At 42.8% G+C, this 17,333-nt stretch overlaps 1 protein-coding gene across 2 annotated transcripts in view; it reads left to right on the top strand.

The window, feature by feature from the left end:
- agtpbp1 (ATP/GTP binding carboxypeptidase 1) overlaps positions 1–14,927 on the top strand; it is a 33,211-nt gene extending 18,284 nt beyond the window's left edge. For both annotated transcript variants that reach the window (XM_072682362.1, XM_072682361.1), the window contains exons 14-26: positions 418–935; positions 1,858–1,941; positions 2,119–2,205; positions 2,329–2,477; positions 3,524–3,611; positions 4,544–4,688; positions 5,208–5,358; positions 5,783–5,963; positions 6,079–6,208; positions 6,639–6,770; positions 6,877–7,053; positions 9,186–9,349; positions 11,973–14,927. In XM_072682362.1, the coding sequence (XP_072538463.1) occupies positions 418–935; positions 1,858–1,941; positions 2,119–2,205; positions 2,329–2,477; positions 3,524–3,611; positions 4,544–4,688; positions 5,208–5,358; positions 5,783–5,963; positions 6,079–6,208; positions 6,639–6,770; positions 6,877–7,053; positions 9,186–9,349; positions 11,973–12,129 (2,163 nt within the window). In that variant the 3' untranslated portion in view covers positions 12,130–14,927. The remainder of the gene's footprint in view (positions 1–417; positions 936–1,857; positions 1,942–2,118; positions 2,206–2,328; positions 2,478–3,523; positions 3,612–4,543; positions 4,689–5,207; positions 5,359–5,782; positions 5,964–6,078; positions 6,209–6,638; positions 6,771–6,876; positions 7,054–9,185; positions 9,350–11,972) is intronic.
- The last annotated feature ends 2,406 nt before the right edge of the window (positions 14,928–17,333 follow it).

Here is a 17,333-nt window from a genome sequence, read left to right as displayed (position 1 = left end):
TTCATAGTTTTGCATATATTATGTACCACCTCTATCTACAAACTTTATATATTCTATCTTATTATAGCTTTGATTAGATTTAATTTTATTTGAGTGCCTTCTTCCTTGGGTAGTAGAGTGTTTTACTCCTACAAAAGCAGGATCAACCTTATCTAATGCCCTTAATTTCCGAGAAAACAATGAAGGAGCAAGTGTCCCAATACTTTTGTCCATATAGTGTATAGTGTTTGCTTTTCTTATTGCAGTTTTAAAAAAATGTTACATATAAGAACTGGCAAACATATCAGTGAGTAAAGTGATGGTTTTTTTTAGTTGTTTATTTTATGTTTTAAAAATTGTAATTTTTATTTGTTTATTGAATTACAGCTTTATGACCGTCTGACCTCTCAACACAGTGAGCTGTTTCCTCTGTTTCAGGATTATGCTTTTGATGGCAGTAAATCTACATCCCCCTCCACAGCTGACACCTCAAAGCCCCACCGACCTATCATCATCCCCACAGCTCGCTCCACAGCCGGACCCTGGGCTGAAACCCCCAAAAACAAAGCCCAGCGGTCAGAAAAGGGAGAACCTCCCAAACCGCTCAAAGAAGCTCCAGTGGACCTGGACAGCATCTCCATTTCCAAAGCTCCAGAGAGCAAGCTGGAGCTGGAGCTGGTGCAGGGCCTGAGCCAGCTGCTTCTGGACGGCTCAGAGTCGGTGAACGGTGGCTGCGGGGGGGAGGGGCCTCAGGAGGAGGGTGGGGAGCAGGCAGTGCTGGAGGTGCCGGACACAGCTGCTCTTCTTCCTCTGCATGACCCTGACCTGTATCTGGAGATGGTGAAGGGGACGTGCTCTGTGCCCGGGTACACAGAGGTGGCCTACCCGGATTATTTTGGTCACGTGGCGCCCAACTTTAGGGAGCATATAATAGAGAGAGTGTACGGGGTGCAGAGGTAAGCAGATCACAAACTACTATACTACTAAACTACTCTGCATATTTAGTGAATTGCTGCTTTTTTGGCATTTGGAAATTGATTGTTGGTTTTGGGGAGTTTATCGTGTTTTTAGAAACTTTCAGAAATTGTGGGCAGAGGCTACTGCAATTAATTGAGATTTTTGGGCCAATGTATTTTGTTTACTGGAGCTTGCTGTTGATGTTTTCACAATTGAGTTAGTTTTTTGACTTTGGGAATGTGGCTTTTTGGCTTTTGCTGTTGGTTTTGGGAATTGGTTCTTCTTTTTAGGATCAAATGGATTTTAATTGGATTTTTTTTTAGTGGTTGTTTTTGAGAATTTGTTTAAAGAGTGACTACATTGTTAATTTTTAGGAATTTTGGGCCGTTTTGGATTTGGGGAATTTAATATGGTTTGTTAAATTTTTTATTTTATAAATAAAAATCGGATTTGATCTTTTTTTGGTGCATTTGGTGATTTTTGGGAAATTTTCAGACTATTTTGTGGGCTTTTGCTATTGGGTTATAAATGCAATGTTTTGGTTGTTTTTAGTAATGTGTTCTTAATATATAATAAAAGCTGTTCTTATCATTGATTCTTTTTTATGTTGTTTCATTTCAGTTTGTTGATTTTTGGAATAGATCATTTGTTTTGGTTCTGGATTCGATTCTTTTTGTTTTGGCTGTTTGTGTTGATTTGTGGAACTGATTTTGAGAATTTCTTCGTTTTTGCATTTTTTCTAGTAAACCTTTTTTTTGTAGATGACTTATATGTAATTCAGTTTACATTCAACTGTAAGCTCCTCCTGATTTGAGGTTATCAGTATTTCAAATATTTGATATATTTGATATATTCAAATATTTTCAGATATTTTAAGTTACTATAAACACTAAACATCTTCCAACAACTTTATTCCAACAGGACAAAAATCTTCCAGGACATTGAGAGGCTCATTCATCCAGGTGATATATTGGACAAAGTTGTATATGACCTTGATTTGCAGAGGTAAGCCAAAACCTCTGTATCTAACTGCTTGTATGTTGGTAATTAATACAGTTGTATTCTCACACACACACACACACACACACACACACATATATATATATATATATATATATATATATATATGATGAAAAAAATGAGGCACTCAGTGTACTTAACATTACTCTTCTTAACATTTAGCTGTCCAGTTATTGATGATGGAGAATGTCTGAAGTTCAATTCACAGTTTGAATCTGGGAACTTGCGAAAAGCAATTCAAGTCAGAAAGTAAGTCATCATTTAGTGTATTTAGTAGACATTAGCATAGTGTATGTTTCTGACTGTAATAGATTTTATTTGACTAGGAAAAACACTATGCTTCTTACATCAGGTCTAATATTTGCTTTCTAGGTATGAGTATGACTTGGTGCTGAACTCCGACATCAACAGTAACCACTACCACCAGTGGTTCTACTTTGAGGTTAGCAGCATGCGTGTGGGAGTGCCCTATCGCTTCAACATCATCAACTGTGAAAAATCAAACAGCCAGTTCAACTATGGTAAGCCACTGCACCTTTTAGCTCATTCTGTTGAGCAGATACACCACCTTTCAGTGAGACACAGTAGCAGTCAAAAGTTTGGAGAGAGCAACTGAATACAACTTGAATATGCTTGTGTGTAATACTTGCTACTGTAACAATATTAAACACAATCAATACAGTTGTATGCAAAACAACTGGGTGCCAGTCCTTAATTTAAACTCTAAAAAACATCATATAAACTTTAACATTTTCAGAATATGTGAAATTTAGAAATAGAAACAATAATATGCCATCTTTAACTTTGTGTTTGTTCACTTATTTTCACTTAATTGTCATTTGACATTGGGTGTCATCCTCTTTATACTGCCATGAATGTCCCAGTCTGGGGGAAGACTCTGTCTGACGAGTGGGCGGGGCTAATATTGGTAGCCAACAGACTACATACAGCAGTTTATATATAATACTAGGTGAACAAGAGTTACCATATTCTGATGATCTAATCTAGTTCTTAATTTGTCGAATAACATTGTCTATTTAATAATTATTTAATAATTTAGTATAGAGTTTTAGTATTCAGTTCTATCCACAGGTGGCTGTATATAATATTTTAGCAAAGTACCACAAAAACGTCCTCCTAATTCACCAGTGCTGCCAGCAAACAAGATATGAAGTCCATAATTCCAATTTGCCAGTAGTAATCTATCCTTCTCTGTATATACCAGTAATCCATCAGCCTCTGTTCACACACAAGACCGGTTAATGGGAAAAATCTTGCAGTTAAACTACGGCGTCGACTTTACCAGGATTTCGATTCTGGCTCATGTTCATTCTTAACCCCTTTTCCATGGTGCACGTGCAGTCCGAGAACTTGTACAAGGGCCAAAAAATTGTACATGTGATCTGCTAAAAAAGGCACCACAGCATTGTTACACAACCTGTTGTAGCTTCTGTGTAGCACCAGCACATCACAGTCTGTGCAGTATATTTCTCCAGTATGTGGAGTAGTGAACGTCAGTAGTGTTGTATGAGAGCATGACTGTAAGACGTGTGCCCTCTTGTGGCAGGCATGCAGGTGCTCATGTACTCGGTACAGGAGGCCATCAGTGGCAGCCCTCGCTGGATTCGTACTGGATCTGACATCTGCTACTACAAGTAAGTGCTGACTGTTATCACGTGTCCTGTGAGCATCGTCTCCAGCTGGCAGCGATATAAAGAACGCTCTGTGAACTCGAAAAATGTTCCTGTTGTATTTCATGAGAGGCCGGAGGTTAGTGGTTAAAATAGGGGCTCAAAATACAAGCTTTAAATATTAAATAATAATGTAAATAAATATTCAGAAAGACAGAATAAGCTATGCAAAACATTATTACCACCTGTCTAGTCTGCTGTTGATCCTCCACATGCTACCCAAACAGCTTACTCAACAAGACCGTTGAAGGTCTGAAGGAGCCAAGCTGTTTCTGGCACCAAGATGTTACAGCAGATCCATTAAATCCTTTAAGTAACAAGATCAGGCGTGTTGCTCCAGCACACAGATGAATGACACACATACCCAGCTGTCCATGTGATGTAAAAGAAAATTGGGTCATAGGAACTCATTGGATCAGGTAACCTTCTTCCATTGCTCCAAGGTCAAGTTCTGATGCTCATGAGACCACTCAAAGCACTTGCAAAAATGTTTGTACCTTGTGGCCCAGTACCCCTTTGTCTTCATTGACCTTATACAGCAGAGATTCTTGGGAACCCAACATCCTGTCGCCGGTTTATGGCTTGTCTCTCCTCAAACCACGGTTGGTAGGTACCACTAGCAGTGCTGACCGGGAGCATTCCACAAGCCTTGTCGTTTCACAGATGCGTTCACCTAGTCCTAGTCAGACCATCACAGTCTGGCTCGGGTCTTCATGCTTGCCCATTTCCCCAGAACTATTAGAATTGAGCAGTCACATGTATGTTGTGAATGAGTGCAGTGGAAAAAGACCCAAGCTAAAGATACTTCTCAGGGACACAGTAGTAAATAAGATAGACCTGGAAAATGGTGTTCATGAAGAGGGTGTTAATGCTGTAGTGCTCTCCTGTTCTCATAGGAACCATTTCTCGCGGAGCTCCATTGCAGCTGGTGGTCAGAAGGGGAAATCCTACTACACCATGACCTTTACTGTGACCTTTCAGCACAAAGACGATGTCTGTTACTTCGCCTACCATTACCCGTACACCTATTCCACCCTGAAGGTATAAGACTATACCAGAACATCTACAGTCAGTTCCTGTATAGGTCCTACACCTCACCATACGATCATAGCGACCTTCTGCAGCCTTATGCTGTCTTCTTTACCCTGTTAGTGTCTTAACCATGTGGGTTCTGTAGTAACGGTAGTTACAGAAAGGTGTATCATCACTAGTTACAGCAACCTGACGCATATCAGGTCTCTCTCGCTGTTTTTCTGTTACATTAATTCAAATGTTTGTGGACACCCCTTCTAATGAATGCATTCAGCTACAATGCACACACACAGCTTGTCTAGTTCCTGTAGAGAAGTACTGCCAATAGAATGAGACTCCCTGGGGCAGATAAACATGGACCTTTACCAGGTGTGGCCTAGAGGAGTATAAAGCTCCCATTTCTTGTCTTATGATGTAGATTCAGGTCAGGCGTTTGTCTTTTTGATTGGAATTTGGACGCAGGATAGTCAACAACAACATTTTGGTCACCTACTAGTGCGTTTTTGTGTGTGTGTGTGTACATGTCAGATGCACCTGCAGAAGCTGCGTGCCCTGCGCACCCCCCAGATCTACTACAGGCAGGAGCAACTGTGTGAGACGCTGGGAGGAAACGGCTGCCCCCTGCTGACCATCACTGCCATGCCGGAGTCTGCCAGCAATGACCACGTCTGCCAGTTCAGTACGTTTCCTTAACACTCTTTTGTCTTCAGAGCTTGTCCTTCAGAGCAATCCTACAAGTTGTTCTCTCTGAAAGTTTTTCGTGATCCTCCAGACTCTTCCTGTTAACCGTTGTGCTAATAATATTATAAACTAAGGGCTACCTGAAAAAGCTCTGCCATCTTCTCATAGCCTTCTCCTGCTTTGTGAGCATCAATTAATCCAATTTTGAGTGTGGTTGTTCATTGTTGGGACAAGGTTTGAGGAGTATATAGGAGCATAACCTTGCCTTTCCTAACAATGATTGTGAACAAGCCATAGCCCTAACGAGAGGTCTGCAAAGTGAAGCCTGAATCTGATTAAAAGTTGGAGACCCAAAAAGAACAGGCCTGAGTGTTACTTCTAAATTTGAAACCCGAACTCGAGAGGGACTGTTTTTTGTTTAGGGAACCGGCCGGTGGTGTTCCTGACGGCACGAGTTCACCCTGGCGAGACCAATGCCAGCTGGGTGATGAAGGGCACTCTGGAGTTCCTCATGAGCTCCAGCCCTCTGGCACAGAGCCTGAGAGAGAGCTACATCTTTAAAATCATCCCCATGCTCAACCCAGATGGAGTCATCAACGGCAAGTAAGTCCACAAACCTATATGCATCGTTTTTTGGAGACTTGCGTTGTTGAAATCCTCCTCTTATTGTTTTACCAATTTTTTTCATTCTGCTTTTCTCTCTGTTCTCTGTGTGTAGTCACCGGTGTTCTCTCAGTGGGGAGGATCTGAACAGACAGTGGCTGAACCCCAGCACAGAGCTACACCCCACCATCTACCACGCCAAGAGTCTGCTGCAGTACCTTACCGCTATAGGGCGAACACCACTGGTGAGATAAGTGTGTGTGTGTTTAGTCTTTAATCAGAGTCATATAGTCATCTTATAGTAGCACTATCTACAGTCATCTATAGTCATGTGACCCAGCCCTGTCCAGACTGCGACATGAAAGCAACATGGAAGAGAACTCAAACGCTGAGCCAACTGAGTAACTCAAGAGCTTTGAGTGGTCCAGCGGACTAACTGGCTGTCACTGTGACCTGAGGACTCCTGGTTCGAATCCCGGGTAATGCTGGGTGGGTGGGTAGATGGTGCTCTGCTAGCTGGTGCATCAGAGTACCCCGTACTTTCCTCCTAGCATGTTGGTTTCCTGGTGACATGCATAACCGCCCAACCCACACTAACGAGTGAGTCGGGAAATTAAGGTGTGAGACCTTTGGTAAATGTTATCTGTCTGTGTGTGTGTGTGTGTGTGTATATAGGTATTCTGTGACTACCACGGCCACTCCCGTAAGAAGAACGTCTTTATGTATGGCTGCAGCATAAAGGAAACCGTATGGCAGACCAACGTCAGTGCGAGCTCCTGTGACCTACAGGAGGACCTGGGCTACAGGGTAACATACGCATTCCTACACCCACACCCCAACTTTTACCTAATATATATGACTGCAGATTATAAGAGCACTGCTTAAGCAGATGTAATGTGTTGGTGTCTATTAGACCCTGCCAAAGCTGCTGTCTCAGTTGGCCCCTGCCTTCAGCCTCGCCAGCTGCAGCTTCGTGGTGGAACGTTCCAAAGAGTCCACGGCCCGCGTGGTGGTGTGGAGGGAGATTGGCGTCCAGCGCAGCTACACCATGGAAAGCACGCTGTGCGGCTGTGACCAGGGCAAATACAAGGTACTTGTGAACACAATAATCTGTGCATCTTCTTATTCATGCTTGAAGAAATTTTGAAGATTTTAGCATCTCAGAATGCACTAAACCTCCAGTCGTGAGGGAGATGGACTACAACAGCAGAAGTCCATGTTGCCTTAATGAATTTAACTACTTGAAAGTGCCACCATAGCTGACACAGGTGTTCCGATGCATACAGATGTATACAGCTCATATAGATTTGAGAATAGAAGTCGCTCTGGAGGAGCTGCACATGAGCCTAAGGTCACCGTTCCCAATGCCTAGGGTCTGCTTGAGTGGTATAAAGTCCTCCAGCCTGGGGCTGTGGAACAGTGGAACTGCGTTCTCTGGGTGGAGCTCCGTTACTCCAGTACCTTTTGGATGAGCTGCAGGAGCGACACCTCATCACCTAACATTGGATTCTTGTTCTTTGGGCTGAATGCAATTAGATCCTCATAGCAATGTTCCAACATCTCCCACAGGGTTCTGTTGTGGGGCCTATGAGATTAATGTAAATTGTGACAGTAATGTGGTTATGGGAGTGAGGAAGTGTGGGCTCAAATACAGGGTCAAAGGGGCTAATACCCTTGATTTTACTGGACGTGTTGGATGAGCAGGTGTCCTCAAACATTTATCCATGCAGTGTAAATAGGTTTTTTGAAAATGCTGGCCCTTAAAATGAGTATCAGTCTCAGCCAGAGCATCTTCACTACTTGAGACCTGTGTGAGTCATGGCTAGACAAAATTGGATGTCAAATCATGGAAATTGACATATTATATCATATTATATTCTCCTTGTATGCCATTCTGTTAGCACTGGGGGGATATTCTCCCAGACCCTCATTTGAAATTCCACAAGGCTAGTCCAGGACTCGTGATGAATCTCAGATGTGTATTGAGCGGACTGTGGGAACAGGGAGAGGCAGCGGTGCAGCAGAGATCCTCCACTAGATGGCACTGTTGGACAGCAGATGACGGTGACGATGACGATGATGATGATGGTGATGCTGAAATCTCTGGTGTGTGAAACGGTGACTCATTCTCCGTGTTCTCTCGACAGGGCAGATAATGGCTCCCCAGGAGAGAGTAAAGCAACATGGCTGAAGCTTTCACTTTCTGTAGGGACTGTATATCTTCTCTATGTGCCTCTTTGAGCTCATACAGTGGTTTTGAGCTGCCTGTCTCAGGGGGACAAGTCGTGCACTAATAGTGCAAAGGCCCAGGAGGAAGCAAGGGTCAAGTGCTTTAGATCAAAGCTTGCAGCCATTCAGCCTGTTATTTTTTTCCTTTTCTTCTGCAGTATGAACCAGCCTGGGTTCCAGATTACAGTGATTATCCAGGGTTAGACTTACTGACTCAAACTGAAAATGTTCAAAAGGCTACACAAGGACTACATAAGGCGTCCATGAAAACTGACATGCAGTCAGGTCCATAAATAGTTGATTTTTGTTAAGACAGAGAAGTGGAGCTGTAGAAAAAGTCCTGGTAGAACATCACCAGAGACGAAAGACAGCATCTTGAGAAGTACAGGCAGTCATTGACTGTAAAGACACTGATGTGGCCTCAAAGTAAACAAATGCAGTCTTATAATACATATGGAATATGGCATAAGCCTCTATACGGTCTATGTAAGCCACATTGAAGGCCTTATGTACACAATAAATGGCCAAAAGATTGTGGACACCTGCTCATTTAATGCATTTTTTAAACTCAGTAACTCTCTCCACTCTTTGGAGAAGGCTTTCTACTTGATGTTGGAACATTGCTGTGAGTATTTGCTTGCATTCAGCCACAGGAGCATTACTGAGGTCAGATAATCATGTTAAATGATTAAGTTGTGAATTAAAATGCAGCGCCAATTCATTTCAAAGGTACTGGATGGAAATCCATCGCTCCAGAGTACACAGTTCCGCTGCTGTAAAGCCCAGTGATGGGGACTCTTCTGGCGCCAATGCTTTGGACATGGTGACCTAAGGTTCATGTGTGGCTGCTCCAGAGCATCCCGTTCTAATGGCAGTGTGTTGTGGGTCCATTTAGGTCCATTGTTTTTTTTTCTCTTTAAAAGCAGCTGACTAGCCAATAAAAAGCAGTCTACGTAGTACAATTTGTGGTGGTGTGTGTATGTTTGTGTACAGGGTCTCCAGATTGGGACAAGGGAGCTGGAAGAAATGGGGGCTCAGTTCTGCATGGCTCTGCTCAGGCTGAGGCGCCTCACCTCGCCCCTGGAGCTCCGCTATCACCACACACACCTGCTGGATATGGAGAGTGAACTGATCGAAACACGCTGCAATATCACCTGGTATATCCAAAACCGCATACACACATGTTTTTGCTTATAAAAATATGTAAAAAATAGGCCAAAAATATTTATTATATAAATGTAATGTATAATAAGAGACTTTTCTAAGCACCCAGGACAAAATAATAGTCACCCTGTGTGTTTAAGGTGGTAGTAACTTCAGGCTCCTGCAGATGCCGTTGCACGAGGATGATCAGGCTATAAATACCTGCAGGATGTGCGACGGGATTCATAGATTGCAGTGCAGTGCAAATGTCTTGTTCGCAAAGCAGATGTTAATGATTGGCAAAAAGGAGTAATTGCATTTAGACAAGGAGCTGAATTTGCAGGTGTATGGATGCAGATTTCAGCAGTGGCTGAAATCCCCGTCTACAGTAAATTCTTCTCAGAACTGTGATGAAAAAGGACAAAACTGATGGACAGGGGCCGACGGCTTGAATGAAAATGCAGTTCCCTGCAGAGTGTTCTTTCAGAAATGCGAAGGACCCGCAATGACTTCTAAAGGCAATAACACTCGCAGACGGTCCCCGCCCATCTTTTCCACAATTTTGAGGTGGACTTCATGTACATTGCAGCTCCAGCTGCAGGAGCCTGAAGGTTACTACCACCTTAAACATCTAAAGTAACAAATTATTTTGTATATAGTACCCAATACCCAGTATCCTTGTGTCATAAAAACCATTTGCATATATCCATATTTCCAAAACACAGCAGTTTAGCCCCGCCCATTTACAGTGAAAGTAGTGTTTGAGCCTTGACTGATTTTTGAGTGAGGCACGATAGAGGGCAGCCAATCAAAACAGAGGTCTCTAATCTGAATCTAAGGCATTTACTCGCACTGCATCACCTGTTGGAGCATTATGGAAATAACCTTTCTGTTTAAAATGCAAGTAAGCATAAGGCCTCCAGAACCTCCGATATTCAGAAAACGATCATGACTGTAGTAGCTATGATGATGATGATGATGATGTTGATGATGTCAGAGTCTAGAAGCTTCTTGAGAACATACCTCTGCCCCTCCCTGCTTGTTTACTTCTTTAATGGATAACCATACACACACACAAGCACACACACACACAAACGTATCTTCCATCCCTCTTCTAATGGCCAGCAGTACTTGAGGAGCTTTCAGTCACGCTGGGCGCTCCGCACTTGAGTGAAGTAAGCGAAGCACTCTAGCCACTCTCCTCATTACAGCCGTCTAATCACCTGATCCGAAAGGCCGCTAATCCGGTTTGAGGCAGCCCCCAGCGTCTAACCCCCCTCCCCTCGCTATGTCTCGCTGGGATCCAGTTTCTCACCCCCTCACACCATTAAAACCATTAAAAAGCCACTGAAACCAGCCAAACCACCAGACCACGGAGAACACACAAAAACATTAAACCATTTAACTGCTTAACAAGAGAGCCATAAAACCATCATCACATTATTGTATTAGAGAGAGTGAGAGAGAGACAGAGTAAGAGAGAGAGAGAGTGGAGAAATAGACAACAGGAGAAATAGACACCATGTCCAATTGTTTGTGGACGCCCCTTCTAATGAATGCATTTAGCCACTGTAAGTTGCAACCGTTGCTGACACAGATGTGCAAATGCACACAACTTGCCAATACAATAGGACACTCTAAAACAGAACACTTGTCTCCAGCATAACCTAGACGGAGCTTTAAGGAAATCCAGCATAACCTAGACGGAGCTTTAAAACAGGCCAATTCCAAACCCCCCAAGGAACAGTCTTCACTAAATATATTTAGGATCCCAAAATTGACATAAACCCAGCCCACCGGAAAAAGCCCAGTCAGCCCTAGTCAAAGCCGACGAAAGGGTAGAATGCAACAACCACTTCAGGAGAATGTGGTGTTTTTTTTGTTTTTTTTTTACTTGTAGTCACTTTTCTCAGACAATCTCTACCGCAACTGCTAGATTTTACAAAGCAGATTGCTATGTGATCCAGGCCTCCTGATTATGGCTTTGCTTGAGGCCTGATACGGAGAAGGGGGAGTCATAAGCAGTGTGAGGAAGCAAAAGCTAGGGAAGCGAGTGCGTATCCATGCTAGGCTAAAAGCTAACACTAGTCTGCCTGCTTTACCATCCCTTCAGCTAGCTTAACACAAACTGCAAAAAGAGGATAGCAAAACTATCCGGAAATAATCGCTAAGCATAATTGCTGTTAAAACCAAGCTATGCTATATGATGCTATGCTGTGATAGTTTTGTCTATGGGTTCAAGAGACAGTCAGGACCAGGACTTTTAAAAGTGTTCCCCACATCTTCCACTTCCATTGATACGTCTGCTACAGACTGTCTGCATTAACAACAGTGTGAATGGATGGGTTAAATAAACAGGCTTATCTATATGTGACATCACGACCATGTGTGACCGTCTGTCTGTCTGTCTGTCTGTATACCTGTCTGTCTGTCTGTCTGTCTGTCTATATATCACCTTTGTTTTGCACGTGTTTTGAAAATGTATATATGGAAAGAAGCAGTGGGAAATGCTCTTCCATGATATGGGCCCTTTAAAACGAAGAGCTCGATTCATTGTAGCTCCCGCAAGATCAGTCTTTGACCATTAACAAGTGATGAAGTGATTGACTCCCGATGGCATCTGTGTGTGTCCCGCAGCCCCACCACTTACGTGATGGACGAAGACGAGCCCACATTCCTGGAGGAAGTGGACTACAGTGCCGAGAGCGATGAGGAGAATGACGGGGAGCTAGATCCGGCCCACCTGGAACCCAACTCTGACCCAGAGTTCACCCACCAAGACTCTCTGACCTGAGATGCGCACACCAAATCCAGCTTAGTTACACGACCCTGCCTACACCATAGCAAACCTTTCTGTAGGAGACGGGCAGAACCACATTGGGTTCTGGTCACGGACACTATGGTATAAACAGTCCTGTCTTAATCTACGTAGCCTCATTTTAAACACACGCACACAAACACCTGAGTCCTGTTGGACAGCAGCCTGACACGCTCGCTCTTGAACCAAACCAAACTAGGTACATTTAACTATACATGTAGCTTTAACAGGATAGATTAAAGGTGTAAGGTCAAGAAGGTAGTGGTAAATCACTTCACATACTCCTCTGCAACCACATATCGCTTAGGGGATTTCCCAACCAAATGCTTTCAGATTAAAAGTGTAACCTAACTATAGCTAGATGTTAAAACTGCGAAACACTGGAAGGAGAACGATCATCACATTTACACAGTTTACGTCTCTGCCTTTAATGCAGCTGATCAGACGAGGTGTTTGGCTGCTATGTTTGGAGCTAAGAAGCTAATGTGGATAATGTAGCTCAGTAAAGGAAATGCTCATCTGTATCCCGCTAACTGGCATCATCACACCTGCCTCAAACTGTACGCTAATTCACTGCATTTACACGTATGGCATTTGTCTGATGCTCTTATCCAGAGTGACGTACATTTGAATTATCCTACACAGGTGGGTGAATGCAGAGTTCAGAGATCATTGTCCAAGGACTCTTACTGGTGTAGAATCGATCCCTATTCCACCATGGGGAAAGCAGTGTTGTTCTCCACTACACCAACCGCTATATCTCCAATGTAATTACATTTCACAAACAAATAGAAAACCAACCTGGTTTGCAGATAAACATATTAAATGGTTCTTATATTGATTGTCTGTAGCGATAGTCCATAGGGCAAGCCCGCCCTGCTCCACCAGTAAGAGTCCATGGACAAGATTCCCAACACTACATTCTCCTGCCTGTGTAACATGATTTAAATATAAGTCACCCTGGATCAGAACATCAGCTAAATGCCATTAATGTTTGTAAAATAGCCCTGTGCAATTTCCCAGGTAGAATAAAAGTTAAGAACTGTTAAGACGTGTCCAGAATGATAAACAGAGTTGTGAAAGGTTCTGAAATGAGTGGGAAAGCTGTAGAACATTTACATTACATTATATTATATTAAGTATATTACAGTAACAACCTTAAGAAGTTACAGTTAAAGTAATTTTATTAAAAAGGCCCAAAATATGCCAGACAGTTGATTGTAAACAGATGATCACAGTCTGGTCTCGTATTGTAGAGTAACTTCTGGTTCACAGAAGGTTTTAAATATGACATTTGCCAAAAAAAAAAATAGACATTTTTAAGTGCATCTAAAAGTAATTTTTAAGTTAATACTGTGCAAGTTTCACAAGCAGCCTAACAGCACCGCTGGAGGACCAGGCTTTGCATCAGTGACGCAAAACAGTCCAAAACAGCAGACATTATACAGTAGAAGGACAACGCTCTACTACCTTTTAGTGTAAGATAATCCAATATTAAACATATTATTGAGTCACTTTTGTTGGTGATTTCACTGTAGAATTGTGACCGTGCATGAACAGGGGATGGCATTTTCCAAATTAAATAGAAAAAACTCCAATCCAAACAAAACTGGAGACAAGATTTTGCTCGGACGATGTCTATAAGCAAGTCTCTTTAAAATGGTTTTGAAGCAAGTGTGTGATGATATCGGCATTGCAGTTCATTAGCTACATTAGCCTCGCAGCTCCAGAGCATACTTCAGACATCATATCGTCGCTGTCCTCCGAAACGGTGACTCGACAGGAGAAGGCAACAATGTTTTGAGTTTATTCCAAGTAATTTAGAGCTTTAAGATTCACACAAAAATGAAGATACATGATTCTGCATTGGACAGCAGCCCTCTATAGGGGCGGGCGGGGAACTGTGTAAATGAGATTTCTTGGCTGAACCAATGCTTTATACACCAAAACAGTCTTGAGTATTGCTCACAGTCCTTAAAGCGAAACCAATGGTGCTACATGTGGACGCTTCACGTTCCTGGATGTTCACTTTAACCACAGCGAAGCTGCCTTCTTTCCCTTCAGCCGGCGTGACGTGTTCCGCACAAAACAAAAAAAATGTATCATTGTATCACCTAGTGTTGAAAACATCTCACCGTGGCACATGGAACAGGGTAGGGCCACAGAAACAGCTTTGCGTGGAGCCTGTGTGCTTACAGTGACGGTTCACGATGCAGTCCAGTGTGCGGAATGGGAATGTCACTCTTGTATCTTCATCTGTATCACCTGTGTGTGTTTGGTGTAGTAGGTAACGATCCCGGACCCGCGCCGCTGGGGTGAGTGCCTATGCTGACGGACAGTTGGCACTCTATGGGTGTATTTGCACTGTTGCTTTTGTTTTTTTAAATCAAAACATTGACACTTGAATTGGGAGCGCTCCCACGTTTTTAATTTACACATAGAGTCGTTTTTGCTTATTTGCATTTGTTTGGTTAGTGCATGACTGAACGTTGCCTTTCTAATTTATTTGACTTTTATGGATTTATGGATTGTTTTGAGGTGGGAACGAATACATGTAGTTGCGCAGTTTGTCAGTGTGTGTGTGTGTGTATGTGTGTGTGTGATTGTGTGCGTGTATAAGGGTGTATGTGCTTGTCGTTGGGTTATATGGGTATATATGTGTATGGGAGGTAAACATACCAAAACTGATTTGGTTTCGACTGAATGTAGAAAGCTGAAATGGCTGTCCAACCTTTAATTGAAGTGATGGGTAATAAACACTTATACAGATAAAACTGTCCACTTGTGGTCACTCTGGTCCTTTAGGAAGCAGTGCTTCTTTGGAGGACCTTCAAGGCTGAAACTGAACATGTGTATGGGGGATGAAGTGAGCTTGGACAGACGAATATGTGTAGAACAGAGAAGACAAGTATAAACCTGTAGGCAGTGGATGGATGGATAGATGGATGGATGCATGGATGGATGGATTAAAGAAGGAAGGATAGAATACTAGCCTAAAGCTCCATATACCGTAGGACAGGAGTAGGGAACTGAGAGCCAGGGTCCAGCAGTTTGCCTGCAATTTCCCTGCTCTAACAGACCTGCTCAACCTGGCAGTTAACAGGTAGGTTGAGTCAGGTGTGCTTGAGCATGGAAAGCACGAAACTGAAGAGAACTGGAGTTCCGCCCACTCCCTGCTATAGGATATACACCGCTCAGCCATAACATTATGACCACTGACAGTTGAAGTGAATAACATTGATCATTGATCTGGTTACAGTGGCACCTGGCCGTGGGAGGGATATATTAGGCAGCGAGTGAACAGGCAGTTCTTGGAGGTGACGTGTTGGAAATAGGCAAGCAAGATCAGGACATCTCCAAAACTGCAGCTCTGTTCAAGACATGTTCATGGTATGCAGTGGCCAGTACCGGACAAAACCGTCCTAGCAAGTTCAGCCCAAGAGCAGATCATGAAAAAAAGAAATCTCCAACAATCCTAAAATGTCATCACAGGACCTGCAGGTAGCTCTTCCCACAGTTGACGAGAGCAACAACCTCCTGGGACAGCCTTCAGCGACCAGTTCAGGAGAAGGATTAGTCTGGCAGTGAACTGGGAACTATAAAAGGAAAGAGTTTTGGACTTTGCCAAGCCGGTACTGCTACAGTTTTGACTGATGAGAGCATTTGCTGAAGGTTTTGGGGGCGAGGAGCGCAGTGCAGGAGCGGGGCTGGTGCGGCGGAGCGATGATGGAATGTTAATCCCCAGTCAGAATGCTAAATGAAAGCTCCATTCTTCTCTACTCCATCACTTCCTCTCCCTCTTTCCCCCCATCCCTCCGTTCCTTACAGCACAAGAACAAAAACCTCCAACCCAGCTGGCCCTCGAGGACAGCTGCATTCACATCAGAGCCCTAATTAACCACTCTCACACACAAGCACACACACACACATGCATACAGATTCAGCTTATATACACACACACATATATATACATATGAGGCGATGATCTGAAGGTGGAGATTCAGCAAGGTATTGGATCACGGCAGCATTCCGTTAAATATGTCCTCAAACAAAATTCCCAGGCTGTAAACAACCCCCCCACACACACACAACACTGTGTGAAGAAGTTAGGACACCCCATAAAAAAGTGGACAGCTGAGCTTCATTTTAACAACATTGAGCGATGTTCTGAGTCCTGAGATCTTCTTAATCCCCTTCTCAGACTCATGCATCTACAACCTTCTTTCTGAAGGCCTCAGAGAGATGTTAGGAGCTGTCCATGGTGATCTTCACTCCTCACTTCAATAGTCAAGAGCAAACCACACTAAACGTCTGTGGTATAAATAAGACAGGCTCATCCAGAATCATCTCTAACCACGTTCTGATCATCTGCAGCTGATGTTCTGCACCTGATTCAATTTTTTTTATACATTTCAAGCACTAATAAATGTTGGGAGGGTGAAATTGTTCCTCACAGGTAAATAGTATTTTTATTATTTAGGTTGTTTAAATAATCTTTAAGACCTGTCTTAAGTTGTGTGTATTTAATTACATTACCTCCATCTCCTAAAATTGTTGGAATGTTTTTGAAGGATTTAAAAACAATTCTATGCCCTCATTTAATCAAATCAAATGGACAACTGTCATCATTTATTATTCATTTGGTAATTTCCTAAAGATCCTAATCGAATTTAATAAAATTCTGTAATTAACACTCCTAATACACAATTCAATTTAGAGATTGAATTCGGTGTTCAGTTACATGCACACCAGTAATACAATCCTTAACTAATTTCAGCAGTTATTCAGGTGTTGGACAGCATAGACTGATTTCTTTCAGAAGCCGTTTGAAGAGCCCTATCACATGAGCTTCCTCGCTAAAACATCACACGTTTTGTTAAAACTGAGTGATTTGTCCAACATTAACCACTTAATGATAAATGACACTTTTACTGTTCCTGACCTGGCTAGCACGCCCCCTGGATGTTGAAAATTCACTTCTGCTGCTTCTGTTGACCCTCCGAAGTAGAAAAGCCACTGAATGGCTCCTCTCTACCCCACCTGCATCTCTACATCAACCCCGTTATCAACCCTAGAACATGCAACGTACATAACGGAAGACCTGCTGATTACTTTAAAATAAAATAAGTATATAGACACACTATTATCTCTCCAGTCCATATATGGAAACTATGCTGTAA

Source organism: Salminus brasiliensis, chromosome 6 (genome assembly GCF_030463535.1).
Source record: "Salminus brasiliensis chromosome 6, fSalBra1.hap2, whole genome shotgun sequence".
Classification (NCBI taxonomy): Eukaryota; Metazoa; Chordata; class Actinopteri; order Characiformes; family Bryconidae; genus Salminus; species Salminus brasiliensis.
This window is presented reverse-complemented; position numbering and strand designations above follow the sequence as displayed.